The sequence below is a fragment of the Colias croceus genome, chromosome 15, assembly GCF_905220415.1.
Source record: "Colias croceus chromosome 15, ilColCroc2.1".
NCBI lineage: Eukaryota > Metazoa > Arthropoda > Insecta > Lepidoptera > Pieridae > Colias > Colias croceus.
The window spans coordinates 3,289,148-3,304,458 of NC_059551.1; the positions used below are offsets into that span (position 1 = coordinate 3,289,148).

The 15,311-nt window shown below is 34.7% G+C and overlaps 2 protein-coding genes and 1 long non-coding RNA gene across 4 annotated transcripts; all 3 read left to right on the top strand.

The window, feature by feature from the left end:
• The first annotated feature begins 57 nt into the window (after window positions 1-57).
• Window positions 58-1,791, top strand: LOC123697792 (glyceraldehyde-3-phosphate dehydrogenase 2-like). The gene is made up of 2 exons (XM_045644341.1): window positions 58-212; window positions 743-1,791. Exon 2 carries the CDS (start codon window positions 748-750, stop codon window positions 1,744-1,746), a length of 999 nt encoding a protein of 332 aa, XP_045500297.1. The 5' UTR covers window positions 58-212; window positions 743-747; the 3' UTR covers window positions 1,747-1,791.
• A 3,427-nt stretch (window positions 1,792-5,218) lies between these two features.
• LOC123697944 (ralBP1-associated Eps domain-containing protein 1) lies at window positions 5,219-11,933 on the top strand. 2 transcript variants are annotated; one of them, XM_045644522.1, is made up of 5 exons: window positions 5,219-5,560; window positions 5,641-6,054; window positions 7,529-7,685; window positions 8,908-9,064; window positions 9,311-11,933. In XM_045644522.1, exons 1-5 carry the CDS (start codon window positions 5,411-5,413, stop codon window positions 10,560-10,562), a joined length of 2,130 nt encoding a protein of 709 aa, XP_045500478.1. In that variant the 5' UTR covers window positions 5,219-5,410; the 3' UTR covers window positions 10,563-11,933. The 2 variants fall into 2 exon arrangements, with proteins under 2 accessions (XP_045500478.1, XP_045500479.1); XM_045644523.1 differs by having other exon boundaries at window positions 8,917-9,064.
• Window positions 11,934-12,635: 702 nt separating this feature from the next.
• Window positions 12,636-12,897, top strand: LOC123698046. The gene is made up of 2 exons (XR_006752344.1): window positions 12,636-12,690; window positions 12,827-12,897. It is a non-coding gene; the product is annotated as an uncharacterized LOC123698046 (long non-coding RNA).
• Window positions 12,898-15,311: the final 2,414 nt, after the last annotated feature.

A 15,311-nucleotide genomic window follows, 5' to 3' on the forward strand; every position in this document is an offset into this window, starting at 1 on the left:
AATGTCCCGCGTGAGCTATACAATATACATACAGATAACAGAATAAAATGTGTTAAAATCTAAACTGTGTCATCTAGAAAAGTACATATTTTATCTGTATTCTACCGGTCTCAAAAAGAGCGATTGCCCGTCCTTCAGCTGACATTTCATCACACCATTTTGTCGAGTACGTGCGGCTCGTGATTTATCTGATTTTTTCTCGCAATAATCCAGTAAGTACATAAACATTGTTAATTATAGCTCTAAATCCTTTTTCCTCCTTCTCTCTCTCAATAAGTATAAATATATTTTTAATAAATATTGTTTAACTGTTTTTGCGTCATCTTTACACGTAGGTAGTATAAACCAGAAACGCCTTTAATTACAAATTACAATTACAAATTTATTTTACAGGATGATTGTAATTAATTACAAGTGCCAAAATAAAGTTATATCAATATATTAAAGTGTTGTATTTCGCTTTTTTCATTTAATTTCAATGTGACCTTAACATGACCTCTGTGTGCCGGTATAGTCGATCGGGAACAACCTATAATAGGTATACCTACATTGAAGAAATCAATTAAGATGTTTTAAAATTACATGAATACTTTTTATACAGGCCGGCAATTGTGAATTAAAATTGATCAATAATAATATTGATTTCAATATTCAGGTTTATCTAATATCTGAAGTATTGAAATAAGTGTCACCTTAGAATTGATTTAGCTTTTGTTATGTAGCACATATCTTTTTTTTACAGAAACCATGTCGAAAATCGGAATCAACGGATTCGGCCGTATCGGCCGCCTGGTGCTCCGTGCCTCAGTTGAGAAGGGAGCGAAAGTTGTCGCCATCAACGACCCATTCATTGGTCTGGACTACATGGTCTACCTCTTCAAGTATGACTCCACTCACGGTCGCTTCAAGGGCACCGTTGAGGCTGCTGATGGCTGCCTTGTTGTCAACGGTAACAAGATTGCTGTCTTCTCCGAAAGGGACCCCAAGGCTATTCCATGGGGCAAGGCTGGAGCTGAATATGTAGTTGAATCAACTGGTGTCTTCACAACCACCGACAAAGCATCTGCCCACTTGGAGGGTGGTGCCAAGAAGGTCATCATCTCTGCCCCCAGTGCTGACGCCCCTATGTTCGTTGTTGGTGTCAACCATGAAACCTATGACCCCTCTTTCAAGGTTATTTCAAACGCTTCCTGCACAACTAACTGCCTTGCTCCCCTTGCCAAGGTCATCCACGACAACTTTGAAATTGTTGAAGGTCTCATGACCACTGTGCACGCTACCACTGCTACCCAGAAGACTGTTGATGGACCATCTGGCAAGTTGTGGCGCGATGGCCGTGGTGCCCAACAAAACATCATTCCAGCAGCCACTGGTGCTGCCAAAGCTGTAGGAAAAGTAATTCCTGCTCTTAACGGAAAGCTTACTGGTATGGCTTTCCGTGTACCAGTTCCCAATGTGTCTGTTGTAGACCTCACTGTCCGCCTTGGCAAACCTGCCAGCTACGATGCTATCAAACAAAAGGTGAAGGAAGCAGCTGAAGGTCCCATGAAGGGCATCTTGGGATACACTGAAGATCAAGTCGTATCTACCGACTTTGTTGGTGACTCTCATTCCTCAATCTTTGATGCTGCTGCTGGTATCTCTCTAAATGACAACTTCGTCAAACTTATCAGCTGGTATGACAATGAATATGGCTACTCCAGCCGTGTCATTGACCTCATCAAGTACATCCAAACCAGGGATTAAATAGTTGTTATAGATTGAGATATGATTGTACTGTCGAGATTATATTTTTAAGTTTAAGTATAGATGTGTATTATTCTAAATTATTATTATTCTGCTACTTTGACAGTAGTGTGTATGTGTAATTTATAATTTCGCTATTAAAATATTTTCCGTGTTAAAGTATTTGCACTGATTAATCAAAAATAAATTCAGATTAAGTGCAAAATAAAGTTGTTTTATTTAATTTGTTGAATGCTTAAAATAAATAAGTACCTACATACCTTACAAAGTCTGTTTCAATATAATGACTTTTTATAATAATAATTTCACAATATTTACAAGTTATCTTTTTAAATATGAGAAGATGTACAATAGCATATCTATTGTTTGACTTACATATTCGTATTATACGAAGTAAACTATTAAAACTCGAGAACGGCTGAACGAATTTTGATAATTTTTCGTTTGTTAGATTTACATTAATCTTGGATATATTATATAAAGTTCCCAGTTACCATTTTAAAGACAAAGAAAGTTAAAAATAGACTAGCATCTCGTAGCGTAGCCACGCCGATCTGATTCAATTTTTTGATTGTAGGTATAAATAAATTTTTGAGTTTGAACAACGCGAGTTAACAGTTAGCGGAGAGTTAGTTTAGAGTTACAAAAGCCTATAAATTAGATGTCGATTTACACATGTGGTACAATACCTTAGTTCAATATCAAAACTTAATATGTACAAACAAGTATTGATTTATTATTAACTGCTTCTTTAGAAATTTATAGAAGTAGCTTTTGCCTGTGCTTTTGCACATGGTTTTGCTGCCGTTAAATTCGGGGTAACACGGCCACGGTTCTCCCGTTCTGATTTAGAACACAAAAGAGAACTTACAGACTACAAGCCCGCATAGGAAAAAAATATGGGTCAATTGAACCACCAGGGGACATATCTAGAACGATAGAAGAGCATAAAATAATAAGATTCATCACTATGCCGTCACTTGTAAGCTGTCCAACTGAGTGCAGATGAGAATTCAAAAGTACAGGTAGACTCGGTAAATTTTGGTCATATATATTTGTACGGCATTCTTAACCATCGATAGATCCATTAAAAATAATAAGAAACCGCTCAGTGCCGTACAAAAATGGTGGTCCACAAAGTCGGAATTTTTATTTAATTTCCGAGAGTTACCGGGGGTAAATTTGGTCATTTGACCATGTACGGCATCTGTGTCATACTATTTCTATACTGCTTTTAATCCATTATTCCGCAACGCCGTACAAAAATCATGGGGACAAGGGGAAAAAATCGAGAGTTGCAATCCCCTCTCTTTCACCACTCCAGGGGGTCATTTGACACAACACGAAATAAATTTATTTTTAAAGTATTTTATGCATAGATAATATTTTTTCATGTGCCGTACATTTTCGTTGGTTCAAAGGGGAAAAATCTGAAAAAGAAAAAATCCATATAACGAAATGTTTGCTTTATATTTTGATAATAAAATATAAATATAAATTAATATTAAGAAGCTCGAGGTGGTTAATTATCACCTTGGAAAGTCGGAGTCAGGTGGAATGGACTCCGTTAAATTGATGAACTAATAAAGAAGCTATGAACGCAAAGATGTGAATTATATGCAATCAGCCCATGAATACAGGTAAAGTCACAAGCAAATGCTAGTAATATATACATATTCAAAATGTACAAGTAAAGCGCTTGCAAATGATACCAAACACGGCATATTTATCTTAACTTTATTTTTTACTCTGGAGGTTTTGTCCGCTAGAGGGCGCCACATTAGATTTTGTGAAACCCCATATAGCCTTTAGCTAGCTGGTCGCTGGTTATCCAGTGAACAATTCAGACGCTTCTAATGATATGTCATTTGTCGAATTCTGATAAGTAGTTTAGAAGTTACGAGGGAATAGATGAACATACATACATGACCTGTCAAAATCATAACCCTCCTTTTGCTTTGCCGTAGCTGGGTAAAAATATGTTAATGCCGTACTGTATCAAATGGCCATAAAGCACCCTTAAAATTGTAGCTTTCGTCGCTTTCATCAGCCTAAAAGATGTGGTCTGCACAAAAATGTACGGCATCGTTTTTTCCTAATTTATCTATGTTAATACTATTTAAAACAACGAATAAAGTGTAGAAAACTATTATATTTCATTAATCTACGATGTTTAAACTTTTACAAAATTTCTGTTTTTGCATCTCTCTATAACTTTTTTTAGAACGGTTTCTTTTGAACGGCAATACTATACAACAAATGAATTTTACAATATCATGTTAAAAAAAAAAGTTCCCGTACAGGGTCAAATGACCTTACAGCTCTTTATATCAAGAATTCGATGAAATTAAGATGATTATTGGTATACATTTAAAAGAACAATTATTTTTTGACGGCATTGCTTTTAATAGTACTTTTGAGTGCTAGATAATGTTTTGGAACCGAAGCCGTACTTAGTCAAATGACCCCCTGGAGTGGGGAAAGAGAGGGGATTGCAACTCTCGATTTTTTCCCCTTGTCCCCATGATTTTTGTACGGCGTTGCGGAATAATGGATTAAAAGCAGTATTGAAATAGTATGACACAGATGCCGTACATGATCAAATGACCAAATTTACCCCCGGTAACTCTCGGAAATTAAATAAAAATTCCGACTTTGTGGACCACCATTTTTGTACGGCACTGAGCGGTTTCTTATTATTTTTAATGGATCTATCGATGGTTAAGAATGCCGTACAAAAATATATGACCAAAATTTACCGAGTCTACCTGTACTTTTGAATTCTCATCTGCACTCAGTTGGACAGCTTACAAGTGACGGCATAGTGATGAATCTTATTATTTTATGCTCTTCTATCGTTCTAGATATGTCCCCTGGTGGTTCAATTGACCCATATTTTTTTCCTATGCGGGCTTGTAGTCTATTAGTTAATTTGTTTAAATCAATTGTGGTTTAAATGATTTATAATATTTAATTCCCTATTCAAGCCCTATTCGTTTACAGTATTATTGTATCATACACAGGTATCATAGAATCTGGGCCGGAGAGTCCCATACCAATTTTCATGTTACTTAATATCGCAAAAGTGTTTTAAACATCAAATTGGCAACTTTTCTTAAAAATTATTTCTTTATTATGCTATTGCATAGCTTCTATCGCGGGCCTTGAGCGCGGGGACCGAATCGAGAAATTCCCTAACGAAAAAACCTCACGCTCCCTACTCCGACGGGCGGAGGCACAGGGCGGAGGTGTGGCTTGAAGGCTTAGATTTGAAGGCATAGCATGCAAACTTGCAAATATGCAATAGCTTTAGCGTGGCAGTCCCCGAGTGCCACACGTCGTTTCTTTAACATAATAGGTTTATTATTTAGAAATTACCGTTTTTCAGCAACTTTTTATGCAAATTGTTATGTTATTTTTTATCTGTTTCGACTTTCCTTGATATATTTAATCTGTATTTTATAATAATGGCCCCGGGAACATCGGGCAGCTGTCAATGACATATTCGTTTGCTTCGTGTAAATTTGTGAAGTTGAAATTTTCAACCCATTTATTTATTAGTGAATATGGTTTATATCAACAGATAATGAGTTTTTGTATTTTGTGGTTTAAAGGCAACTAACTGTATAAGTGAATAAGATTAAATAGTTGTGAATACTTTATAATGGAGGATCTCAATTTGACAGAAACCGAGATGAGATATTTCGGTGATTTGTTTTTATGTTGCGATGAGGAATCCAACGGGAAAATACCGATTCTTAAAGCTACAGAACTTTTTAGATCATCGAATATACCTAATGATATACTAAGACAGGTATGTAGAACCTGGTCGAGGAATAGTTAACAATGTTTATAAAGTGAGACCTAATAAAATATGTTCTAAATAATTTTCAGATCATGGATATAAGTGTGTCGCCTAATAGTAGTTCATCTTTAAATCATATGAATAGAAAGCAATTTTATTCGGCCCTAAAACTTATAGCAGCTCATCAAACTAATATGGCATTGAAACCTGAACTGTTGTCAACACCTCTAGACCTTCCTTTACCACGGTTCACATGGGCCCTTAACTCGGACGCCAATGCAGACCTAATACAGCTGTCTAACTCTCCTAAAGAGCAGCACATTTCGAAAAGGGAAAGGAATTTTGTTGAAAGGAGTTTAGGTGCATATGAACCAATTAGAGTGTCGTCAAATTTGTCAGACAGTGATGTTCCTCAAACTTTATCACATGATGCTACGGAAGCACTAAGTACTGACTCTGAAATTGAATCAGAAACAATGTCTCAAAGGAGTGGTTCTTGTGGGGTAAGTATCTTAATATTAATTTTATAAAGAAGTATAGTTTGTATATAGTAGGTATTGGCTTAACATCAGTTAAATCAAAAGTGTTTACATTGAACTCATTTATTATCGTAAACATTTTATAACTTACGAGGTTTATTAACCAGATATACTTTGGGTGTTTTAGTACCTGAACAGCATTAGGCATAATATCTTTTATGATAATTTAGTTATGTTATCTCAGCTGGACATAATCTATCTGTGTCTTCAATCAAATTAGTAAACTGTATTTTGTCTAAACAGCTAACAACATCAAGTGATATTTTTTACCCGTAATTTATTTATATTATGACATTGTAATGTTTATTTAATATTTATGTAGAAAATATCGAAATTTGATAAAGAATGATTCAATTAAGATAAAATTGATTATAAATTCTGGTTAGTTTTAAAATACTGTAAATCTCAGAAATTTTAATGCATCAAAAATAAACTTAAAACAAATGAAAATTGTTCTATTTTGAATGTAATCATGTTCAAAGTAATTAGTTTTGAAATCTTGAAAGTTTAAGTATTTGATAATATATATTTAAATACTCAAAGTCTTGTATACCTATTTATAAACCTTATCTATACCTTTATGTTTGCATTGGTCTTGATAACTGTAACTGTACAACAGGCCTTTAATACCTGAATAAAATAATTTAAAGAAATGTTATCATTGAGGTTAATTATTACTTGCTTCACCGATAATAGTTTTTAATATTTTTTGATAGTATCCATAATCGCTAGCATCAATTTACATATTCAATAATTGAAAATATTAATAAGACTAGATTTCCGCCCGCGGCTTCGCCCGCGTTTGCAAAGGAAAACCCGCATAGTTCCCGTTCCCGTGGGATTTTCGGGATAAAAACTATCTTATGTGTTAATCCAAGTTACCCTCTATATGTGTGCTAAATTTCATTGTAATCGGTTCAGTAGTTTTTACGTGAAAGAGTAACAAACATCCATACATCCATACAAACTTTCGCATTTATAATATTAGTAGGATTATTTGCTTATAATATATTTTGGATTTCTAACTAACTTACTCTTAAAATATGTACATAATAAGCAACAATGATAAATGAGAAATTAAGACATATAAGTTATAAACCTAAGAAAATAAGCTCATCAAATACATAATATTAAATAAATAATGTCATATGTAGGTGAAATTTCATCACTATTAAAATGATTAGTTGTTTCTACATCCAATTACACAATTAATTTCTATAATTTTTGTTTTATCGGATCTTTTGTCTACTCCTCAACACCATTATTAATAAGGTGAAAGATTTGATTGTTTGTAGTTTTCTTTAGCTAGTTGTTTATTTTTACTTATTATTGGAAGTATTTGATCTTACTGAAATGGCAAAATTTTGCTAAGAATTTGGTCAGTTAAGCACTTCTATTTATTTGCATTTAATTAATGTTGCAATACATAAATTTTCAGAGGCGAGCGAAAAATGGATCACCATGGAGTACTGCGAGTGAAAGTCCTACGCCAACCAACAGTGTGGCTGAGAGAGTACACCCAGTGTGGGAGCATAGTGCAACTGGTCGAGGTGTCTGGCCCACCAACACTGCTGAGGAACATACCAGACTTTTAGGTAAACTTATGTTTATAATTAATTTGCACTCCCGAGGCGTCATTCGCGTAGTTAAAGTTGCCTACATCTAATTCAGACTGCTTTTTCACATTCTGTACCAAATTTCGTACAGATCTAATCAGTTATTTTTTTAAGAAAAAGTAATAAATAATATATACAGTACATCCATAAATTTTTATAAAGTTTATTTTTTGTAGTAATTCTTGTCTTGATACACAAAGACTATTAAAAAAGTTAGGATCAATATGTTTATAATATATTTGCTTTTATAACTTCAGATTATTTAATGTCCATAATAAAAACAATAGAGTTGGAGTAATTTAGCAAAGATGATCTCATGTCATGCCAAATTAGTCCAATTATGACTCATTAATTTTGTTTCAAATTCTAATGTATATGGTACATGAGCTACAAATCTAAGATCACATGTTTAAATTGACTTTTAACTGGCATTCCCAAAAACGATGGTAGAATTATTACATTTTTTTGTGTTTATTTAGCCAAAAATAAAATTCTATACAAAATCGATTTCTTATTTTATATTTCCTCTAGAGTTATTAATTAACAACAGAATAATAGAACTAAAACAATGAACAAATAGTGACAATGCGCCCTTGGATATGCATCTACTTACGATTCAATTAATTAGTATCACTTTGCATATTAATGGATATAAACAATCAGAAATTGATCCATTCATTAGATAATCACAATGGCTATTATATAAATTGTTTTACTATTATATATCTATTAATTATATACACAACATTATAATAAAGTGTTCTTTAAATTAATTATACATTTTATTCTATCATATTATGCAAATAGAGTGATTTGATTGCTATCTCTACAAAACATGATAATTTTTTCCCAATAATGTATGCATTATTAGAAAAGTGTAAAAAGCTTTCTTAATTTTATTGTAAGTTATTGGACTTTATCAAAGTTCATTCATAACTTTTACGTTAATTCTTTTTACGTTAATGTTGACCAAAATGTTAATAGAAGTCAGTTTACATACATGTATCATTCTTATAATTCTTGATAATATGGAAAACGTGTGTTTTAGAGATTTTAAAATAAAAAAGGAAAAATATTAAGTGAGGCAGGTCATAAAAGGTAGTAGATGATGTTGATTCTATTAATTTTAACTGCTATTCTTCATGTCATTTTATATTATGTTGTGATGTAACAATGCTTGATGTGAGCAATTCTCGTTGAGGCACTGAAGAAGAGTCATCGGACCGGCACTCGTCGGACGAGGAGGCCGAGCCGGACGGTGACGTGTTCGCGATCAGCGACGCGCAGGCGCGGCACTATGCGAGCCAGTTTGCACAACTGCGGCCTGAACGGGGTCTGCTTTGTGGTCCTACTGCTAGGTGGGTATTATGTGTTGGGTGTTTATAATAAATTATAATATTATATTGTGTTCTTGTGGAAAGAGATGGTAAAATTTTTATCAGGAAAGAAAAAAATATATTGTGGTGGTGATCAACTTATTTTCATTTATCAATTGGAATATTTATCTTCTGAAACATTTAAATATTGTTAATATCACGTTCTTATCAAATCTTTAAGTTACTATGCAGCATGTTATTGAATATAAGGTATTTTTTATTTTACAGAATGTTCTTCGAGAAATCACGTCTACCGGTTCCAGATTTGCGTAAAATTTGGCAATTAGCCGACATTACCAAAGATGGAATGTTAACCTTGGAGGAATTTAGCATAGCAATGCATCTCATAGTATTGCGACGAAACGATATACCAGTGCCAGATGTGTTGCCAGCTTGTTTAGTACCCAAGGTGGACTCGCATTTCTCCCAGCAAGCAATAACAACGGACCTCGTCGACTTAGGCGCAGATATGTTCAATTCCGGCACTTCCGCTGATTTCAATTTCGCACCAAAACCAGAAAGCAATGATCCCTACGAGAGCAAGTCAGTGAAGAAGATGGAAGAGAGGCCGCCTTCTCTCTCGCCACCGAAACCGGAGCCGCAAGCTAATAACAAGGAGTGGACCAAATTCGTCGACTCGCCAACCTTCAGCGTTTCCAGTCCGGGCCCGAAACCAGTGAATTTCGACTTTCACAAATCCGCTCTAGAAAAAGATCCTAAAATTTTCCACCCGGTCGCTTTGAGGGTAACGCCTGAAGCGAACACTCTGCCCCACGAAGGTGACTTGCGTTCGAGCACGTCTCCGCGCCGCGATGATATATCCCACGCTTTCGAACTCACAAGTCCGAAACGAGTCAATTCCCAGAACGAGCAATCGTCGAATGGAAATTCAGAAATTAAATCCATCCAGCGTCCGCAACCTAAAAAGCCCGTGAAGAGCGCTGGAGTTCTCCCGCCGCCGCCCGCGCGGGAATCGTCCGTGCACGCCGATGACGGGCCGCAGTCTCTACAATATGCGCCTAAAAAGGATCCACCGCCGCCACCTCCTCCGCGACCGATACGGAATCACACCCGTTCGAGCTCCTTGGACTTGAACAGGTTCAAAGGAGCCGCGCCACCGCCACAACCGCCGCCCAGAATGTCGCCTTCTGCCACATCACCACCGTCTCGCCGTCTAGTGAACCAGAAGAGCGAGGGCGAGCCGGCGTTCCCTCCAGACGCGTTCGCGCCGCGCGAGTACGAGGGCGAGGGGTTCGGGTACAACCGCGAGGACGCGCCCAAGATGCACGGCGCGTTCGAGGTGTACCGCAAGCCGTCGCGCGAGGCGGCGGGCGAGGCGGACCCCGACGTGAAGGCGCTGCAGGAGCAGAACGCCGTGCTGCACCGCGTGTGCCGCGCGCTGTGCGCCGAGCTCGCCGACGTGCAGCGCGAGCGCGAGGGCCTGCGCGTGCGCCTCGACGCGCACTCCACCCCCGTCTAGTCACCGCCCCCGCCACCACATATTTATTCTCCTGTGTCTGTACATAGACGTATTCCATGTAATCATTCGATCGATATAGGTAATCTCATATTTTGTTCGTCTTACGATCGTATTTATGTTAGGTTCTATCGTTGTACGCGATGTCGCCGCGGACCTAAATTATTAACTCGTGTCGGATTCGGTTCGATCTTTCGTTATATATTGATTTTCGATATTCGGATTTTTGAATTCTGCTCTGCTATTCATAAAAGAGGCTATATTTTAAATAATAAATACTTGCTAACGAGCACTATTTAAATTAACGACTAAAAGCTGCAACGATTCAAAATGTCTTTTCTGCTTTTTATTGGATCGAGTTTCGTGCGCTTACCCATATACTTTTTCGTGTAACTGTCGCTCTATATTTGGCCATAGGTAATATTCGCCAAAATATAATAATTTTTATCCTTTTGATAGATAGTGAATTCGGTTCGATAAAATCTACCTCAAAATTTTTAAATAACGAGATTAATCTTTCAGCTAAAGCTACGCCAATGTAGACGGATATTTTAATATTAACGTTTAAGAGTATTTTTATTATAATTAGTACAATGGATCTAGTAATTCTGTGAAATAACTAAATATTTCTTTGATGAATATTAATTATCATCACGAATAATTTGTAGCCTTATAGTACGAAGCTTAGCATAAAGCATTTATTTGAAAATTGACAATTCGACGGTACAACATTAATTTTATAATATTCATAATGATTAATTTATGGTCTTAAAATGAGATCGAGGTAGAACCGCTTGCATTGCATTCCTTTTTTATATAAACGCTTTATGAAAATATAAATTTAAAATCTTAAAAAAATAAATTAGATTTCGCTATTTGTGAATGTTGTATATTATGAAATAACATAGGTGTTGTATAAATGGAACGGACTAAGGAAAGAAGACTATGTGATGTGTTTTACACAAGATTGTTATTCTTATGTAGATAGATAATATTTGTCATCTGAAAAAGTTTTAAAATTTTTGAGCTGGCAACATTTTATGCTATCCTTGCTAGCGATCGTTAGCTTAAGTATATAAAAATAGTATATAGAGTTATGGAGTGTGAACATGAGTTGTATAATATATTAAGAATATTATAAATGCAAATTTGTTTTAAATGTACACCATCTTCGTGTAAATACTTTTATTTTTTCCGAATGCGTTGTCATTTGTATCTTAAAGCTTTATTACACACAAATCTATATTTCGGTCCAATTTTTGTAATACTAATGTTCACCATTATATTTACCTATTTATGTTTCGTATAAAATATACAGTAATGCATATTATTATAGTAGTTAAACTATGTATAATAAAATTATTTGAAAATTAACTAAATTGTATTTTTTTTTGTTATTGGTTTGTACTTTATGGATTTTCTTAAAAAAAAGACCTTCTCATATACTTAATAGATATGTATTTATAACGACTACCAACCTACCTAATATCACACAATCACACGCCGTTGTTTCGCTTATTGACTACTTCTACAATATGTTTACAATATTTGCACTTGTCCCCCAGGGAGGAAGGCAGATTCTTACCCGTTCATTTATATATTATTATGTAATGGTAACGATTTTAATTTAAGTTTATTATTTTTGTTTAAAAAATTACTTTATTAGGTACCTTTATCTTTATATGTATAGAAATATAACTTTTATTGCATAAGAATGCGATTTTCAAGCTTTATTTACCTGGATTTGAGGCGTAAGAGATATTAAACTTGGGGGCAAGGGTTACCAGTAGGCAGTACCCGGTAAGGTCTAGGAGGGACCATACCTGAAAGGGGGAAATAAACACGCTTTTATTTGCTTCAGTATTCTATATTTTGTATGTAACCGATTCCTTGAGACTCGATTTTGACCTACTTCAAACGGAATAATTTAATTCAAACTTTACCTATAATATAATAATCATCTTAAATAGAAAGACGAAACTCCCAAGTAACCATAATGCTTTTTAAAGTTTTTAATGCTCGTAGTGTTTCAAGTGTCAGTTTCTAAAAGTGTACTTAAAATCGGAAGTTAAAGCCTCCGGGAAGTTGGCACCGCACTTTGAAGTTAGAAAAATTTTAAAGGTTGTTCCAGGTTGTTCTAGGTTTGTTCTACATTGTTCCAGAATTTCATACAGCTGAGATTAAAACTTTTCGAGAAAAGTCGAAAAACCCGATTTTTGAGCTGGCACCGCACTTTTTAGATATCGCGATTCTGGCGGTTGTTCCAGGTTGTTCTAGGTTTGTTCTATATTGTTCCAAAATATCGCGTCCGAAAAAAATTTATTTTCCACAAAATTCGTAAAAAACCAAAAAGAAGTTGGCACCGCACTTTGAAGTTAGAAAAAATTTAAAGGTTGTTCCAGGTTGTTCTAGGTTTGTTCTATATTGTTCCAAAATATCGCGTCCGAAAAAAATTTATTTTCCACAAAATTCGCAAAAAACCAAAAAGAAGTTGGCACCGCACTTTGAAGTTAGAAAAATTTTAAAGGTTGTTCCAGGTTGTTCTAGGTTTGTTCTACATTGTTCCAAAATATGGCGTCCGAAAAAAATTTATTTTCCACAAAATTCGCAAAAAACCAAAAAGTAGTTGACCTCCGGGAAGTTGGCACCACACTTTGAAGTTAGAAAAATTTTAAAGGTTGTTCCAGGTTGTTCTAGGTTTGTTCTATATTGTTCCAAAATATCGCGTCCGAAAAAAATTTATTTTCCACAAAATTCGTAAAAAACCAAAAAGAAGTTGGCACCGCACTTTGAAGTTAGAAAAATTTTAAAGGTTGTTCCAGGTTGTTCTAGGTTTGTTCTATATTGTTCCAAAATATCGCGTCCGAAAAAAAATTATTTTCCACAAAATTCGTAAAAAACCACCCCCGGGAAGTTGGCACCGCACTTTGAAGTTAGAAAAATTTTAAAGGTTGTTCCAGGTTGTTCTAGGTTTGTTCTACATTGTTCCAAAATATCGCGTCCGAAAAAAATTTATTTTCCACAAAATTCGCAAAAACCCAAAAAGAAGTTGGCACCGCACTTTGAACTTAGAAAAATTTTAAAGGTTGTTCCAGGTTGTTCTAGGTTTGTTCTATATAGTTCCAAAATATCGCGTCCGAAAAAAATTTATTTTCCACAAAATTCGCAAAAAACCAAAAAGAAGTTGGCACCGCACTTTGAAGTTAGAAAAATTTTAAAGGTTGTTCCAGGTTGTTCTAGGTTTGTTCTATATTGTTCCAAAATATCGCGTCCGAAAAAAATTTATTTTCCACAAAATTCGCAAAAAACCAAAATGAAGTTGGCACCGCACTTTGAAGTTAGAAAAATTTTAAAGGTTGTTCCAGGTTGTTCTAGGTTTGTTCTACATTGTTCCAAAATATCGCGTCCGAAAAAAATTTATTTTCCACAAAATTCGCAAAAAACCAAAAAGAAGTTGGCACCGCACTTTGAAGTTAGAAAAATTTTAAAGGTTGTTCCAGGTTGTTCTAGGTTTGTTCTACATTGTTCCAAAATATGGCGTCCGAAAAAAATTTATTTTCCACAAAATTCGCAAAAAACCAAAAAGTAGTTGACCTCCGGGAAGTTGGCACCACACTTTGAAGTTAGAAAAATTTTAAAGGTTGTTCCAGGTTGTTCTAGGTTTGTTCTATATTGTTCCAAAATATCGCGTCCGAAAAAAATTTATTTTTCACTAATTTCAAAAAAAAAAAATATCTGGCACCGCACTTTTAAGATATCACGATTCTGGCGGTTGTTCTGAGTTGTTCTATAGGCACCACACTTTGAAGTTAGAAAAATTTTATAGGTTGTTTTAGGTTTGTTCTACTTTGTTCCAGAATTACATACAGCTGAGAATAAAACATTTCGAGAAAAGTAAAAAAAAAACAATTTTAGAGCTGGCAAAAGTGCGGACTTATAAGATTTCGCGATTCTGACAGTTGTTCTAGGTTGTTCTAGATATTTTGTTATATAATTCTCCAAAATATCGCGTTCGAAAAAAAGAATCATCCAAAAAAAGCGTTCTTGAAGACTGGTTCTGGAAAAAATGATTAGATATGTTTATAAAAAACACAAAGTAACACTTTTTATCGATTGACATTGGTTACGCGAACTTATATATTCATTTCACTGTTACGCGCATGCAAGGAGGACCACGGGCAGGTTGTCAATATCCTCCTCGTCTTTTTTTGTTTCTTTTTTTAATTTTTTTTGTTTTTTTATTCGTTTTTTTTTAATTTTTATTTTGATTTTTTTGTTGTTGTTTTTTTTAATCAAATCAGAAATGAAACTTGTTATTCTCATATTTTGTTCAATACATTTTGTTATTTTTGTAGTTTTTTTTTCAATTTTCAACTAAAAAGCTTTCGACATTTAAATTTGATACAACTGACTTTGAAATCTTGGAGATCTAGGAAACACTTTCAATTTTCAAATTAAAATCAGTTAAACATTTCGATTTTTTTCTTATTATTTGTTTCCCCATACTTTACGAAAAACAATGCACGACAATTGAACTAAACTGGAATTTCTGTGGATGCCTTACAACTATAAAAACTTTTAAAACTATTGAACTTTATACGGTCAACTTATAAAACTATTTTGAAAACTTGGAGATTCAAGAGAACTTTTAAATTATGAAATTTTCAAGCGGCATTCAGCAGTTTCTCGCATTGTTTTTTTTTTGTTTGCTTGATTTCTTACACTTAATGAAATACGCTAAAATTTATTTGA

Bases quoted from the DNA above. Each gene is read 5' to 3' on its own strand.
- LOC123697944 (XM_045644522.1), top strand. From the start codon at position 5,411: ATGGAGGATCTCAATTTGACAGAAACCGAGATGAGATATTTCGGTGAT. The intron at 5,561-5,640 runs GTATGTAGAACC...AATAATTTTCAG, and splicing joins CTAATGATATACTAAGACAG to ATCATGGATATAAGTGTGTC. The intron at 6,055-7,528 runs GTAAGTATCTTA...ATAAATTTTCAG, and splicing joins AAAGGAGTGGTTCTTGTGGG to AGGCGAGCGAAAAATGGATC.
- LOC123697792 (XM_045644341.1), top strand. From the start codon at position 748: ATGTCGAAAATCGGAATCAACGGATTCGGCCGTATCGGCCGCCTGGTG.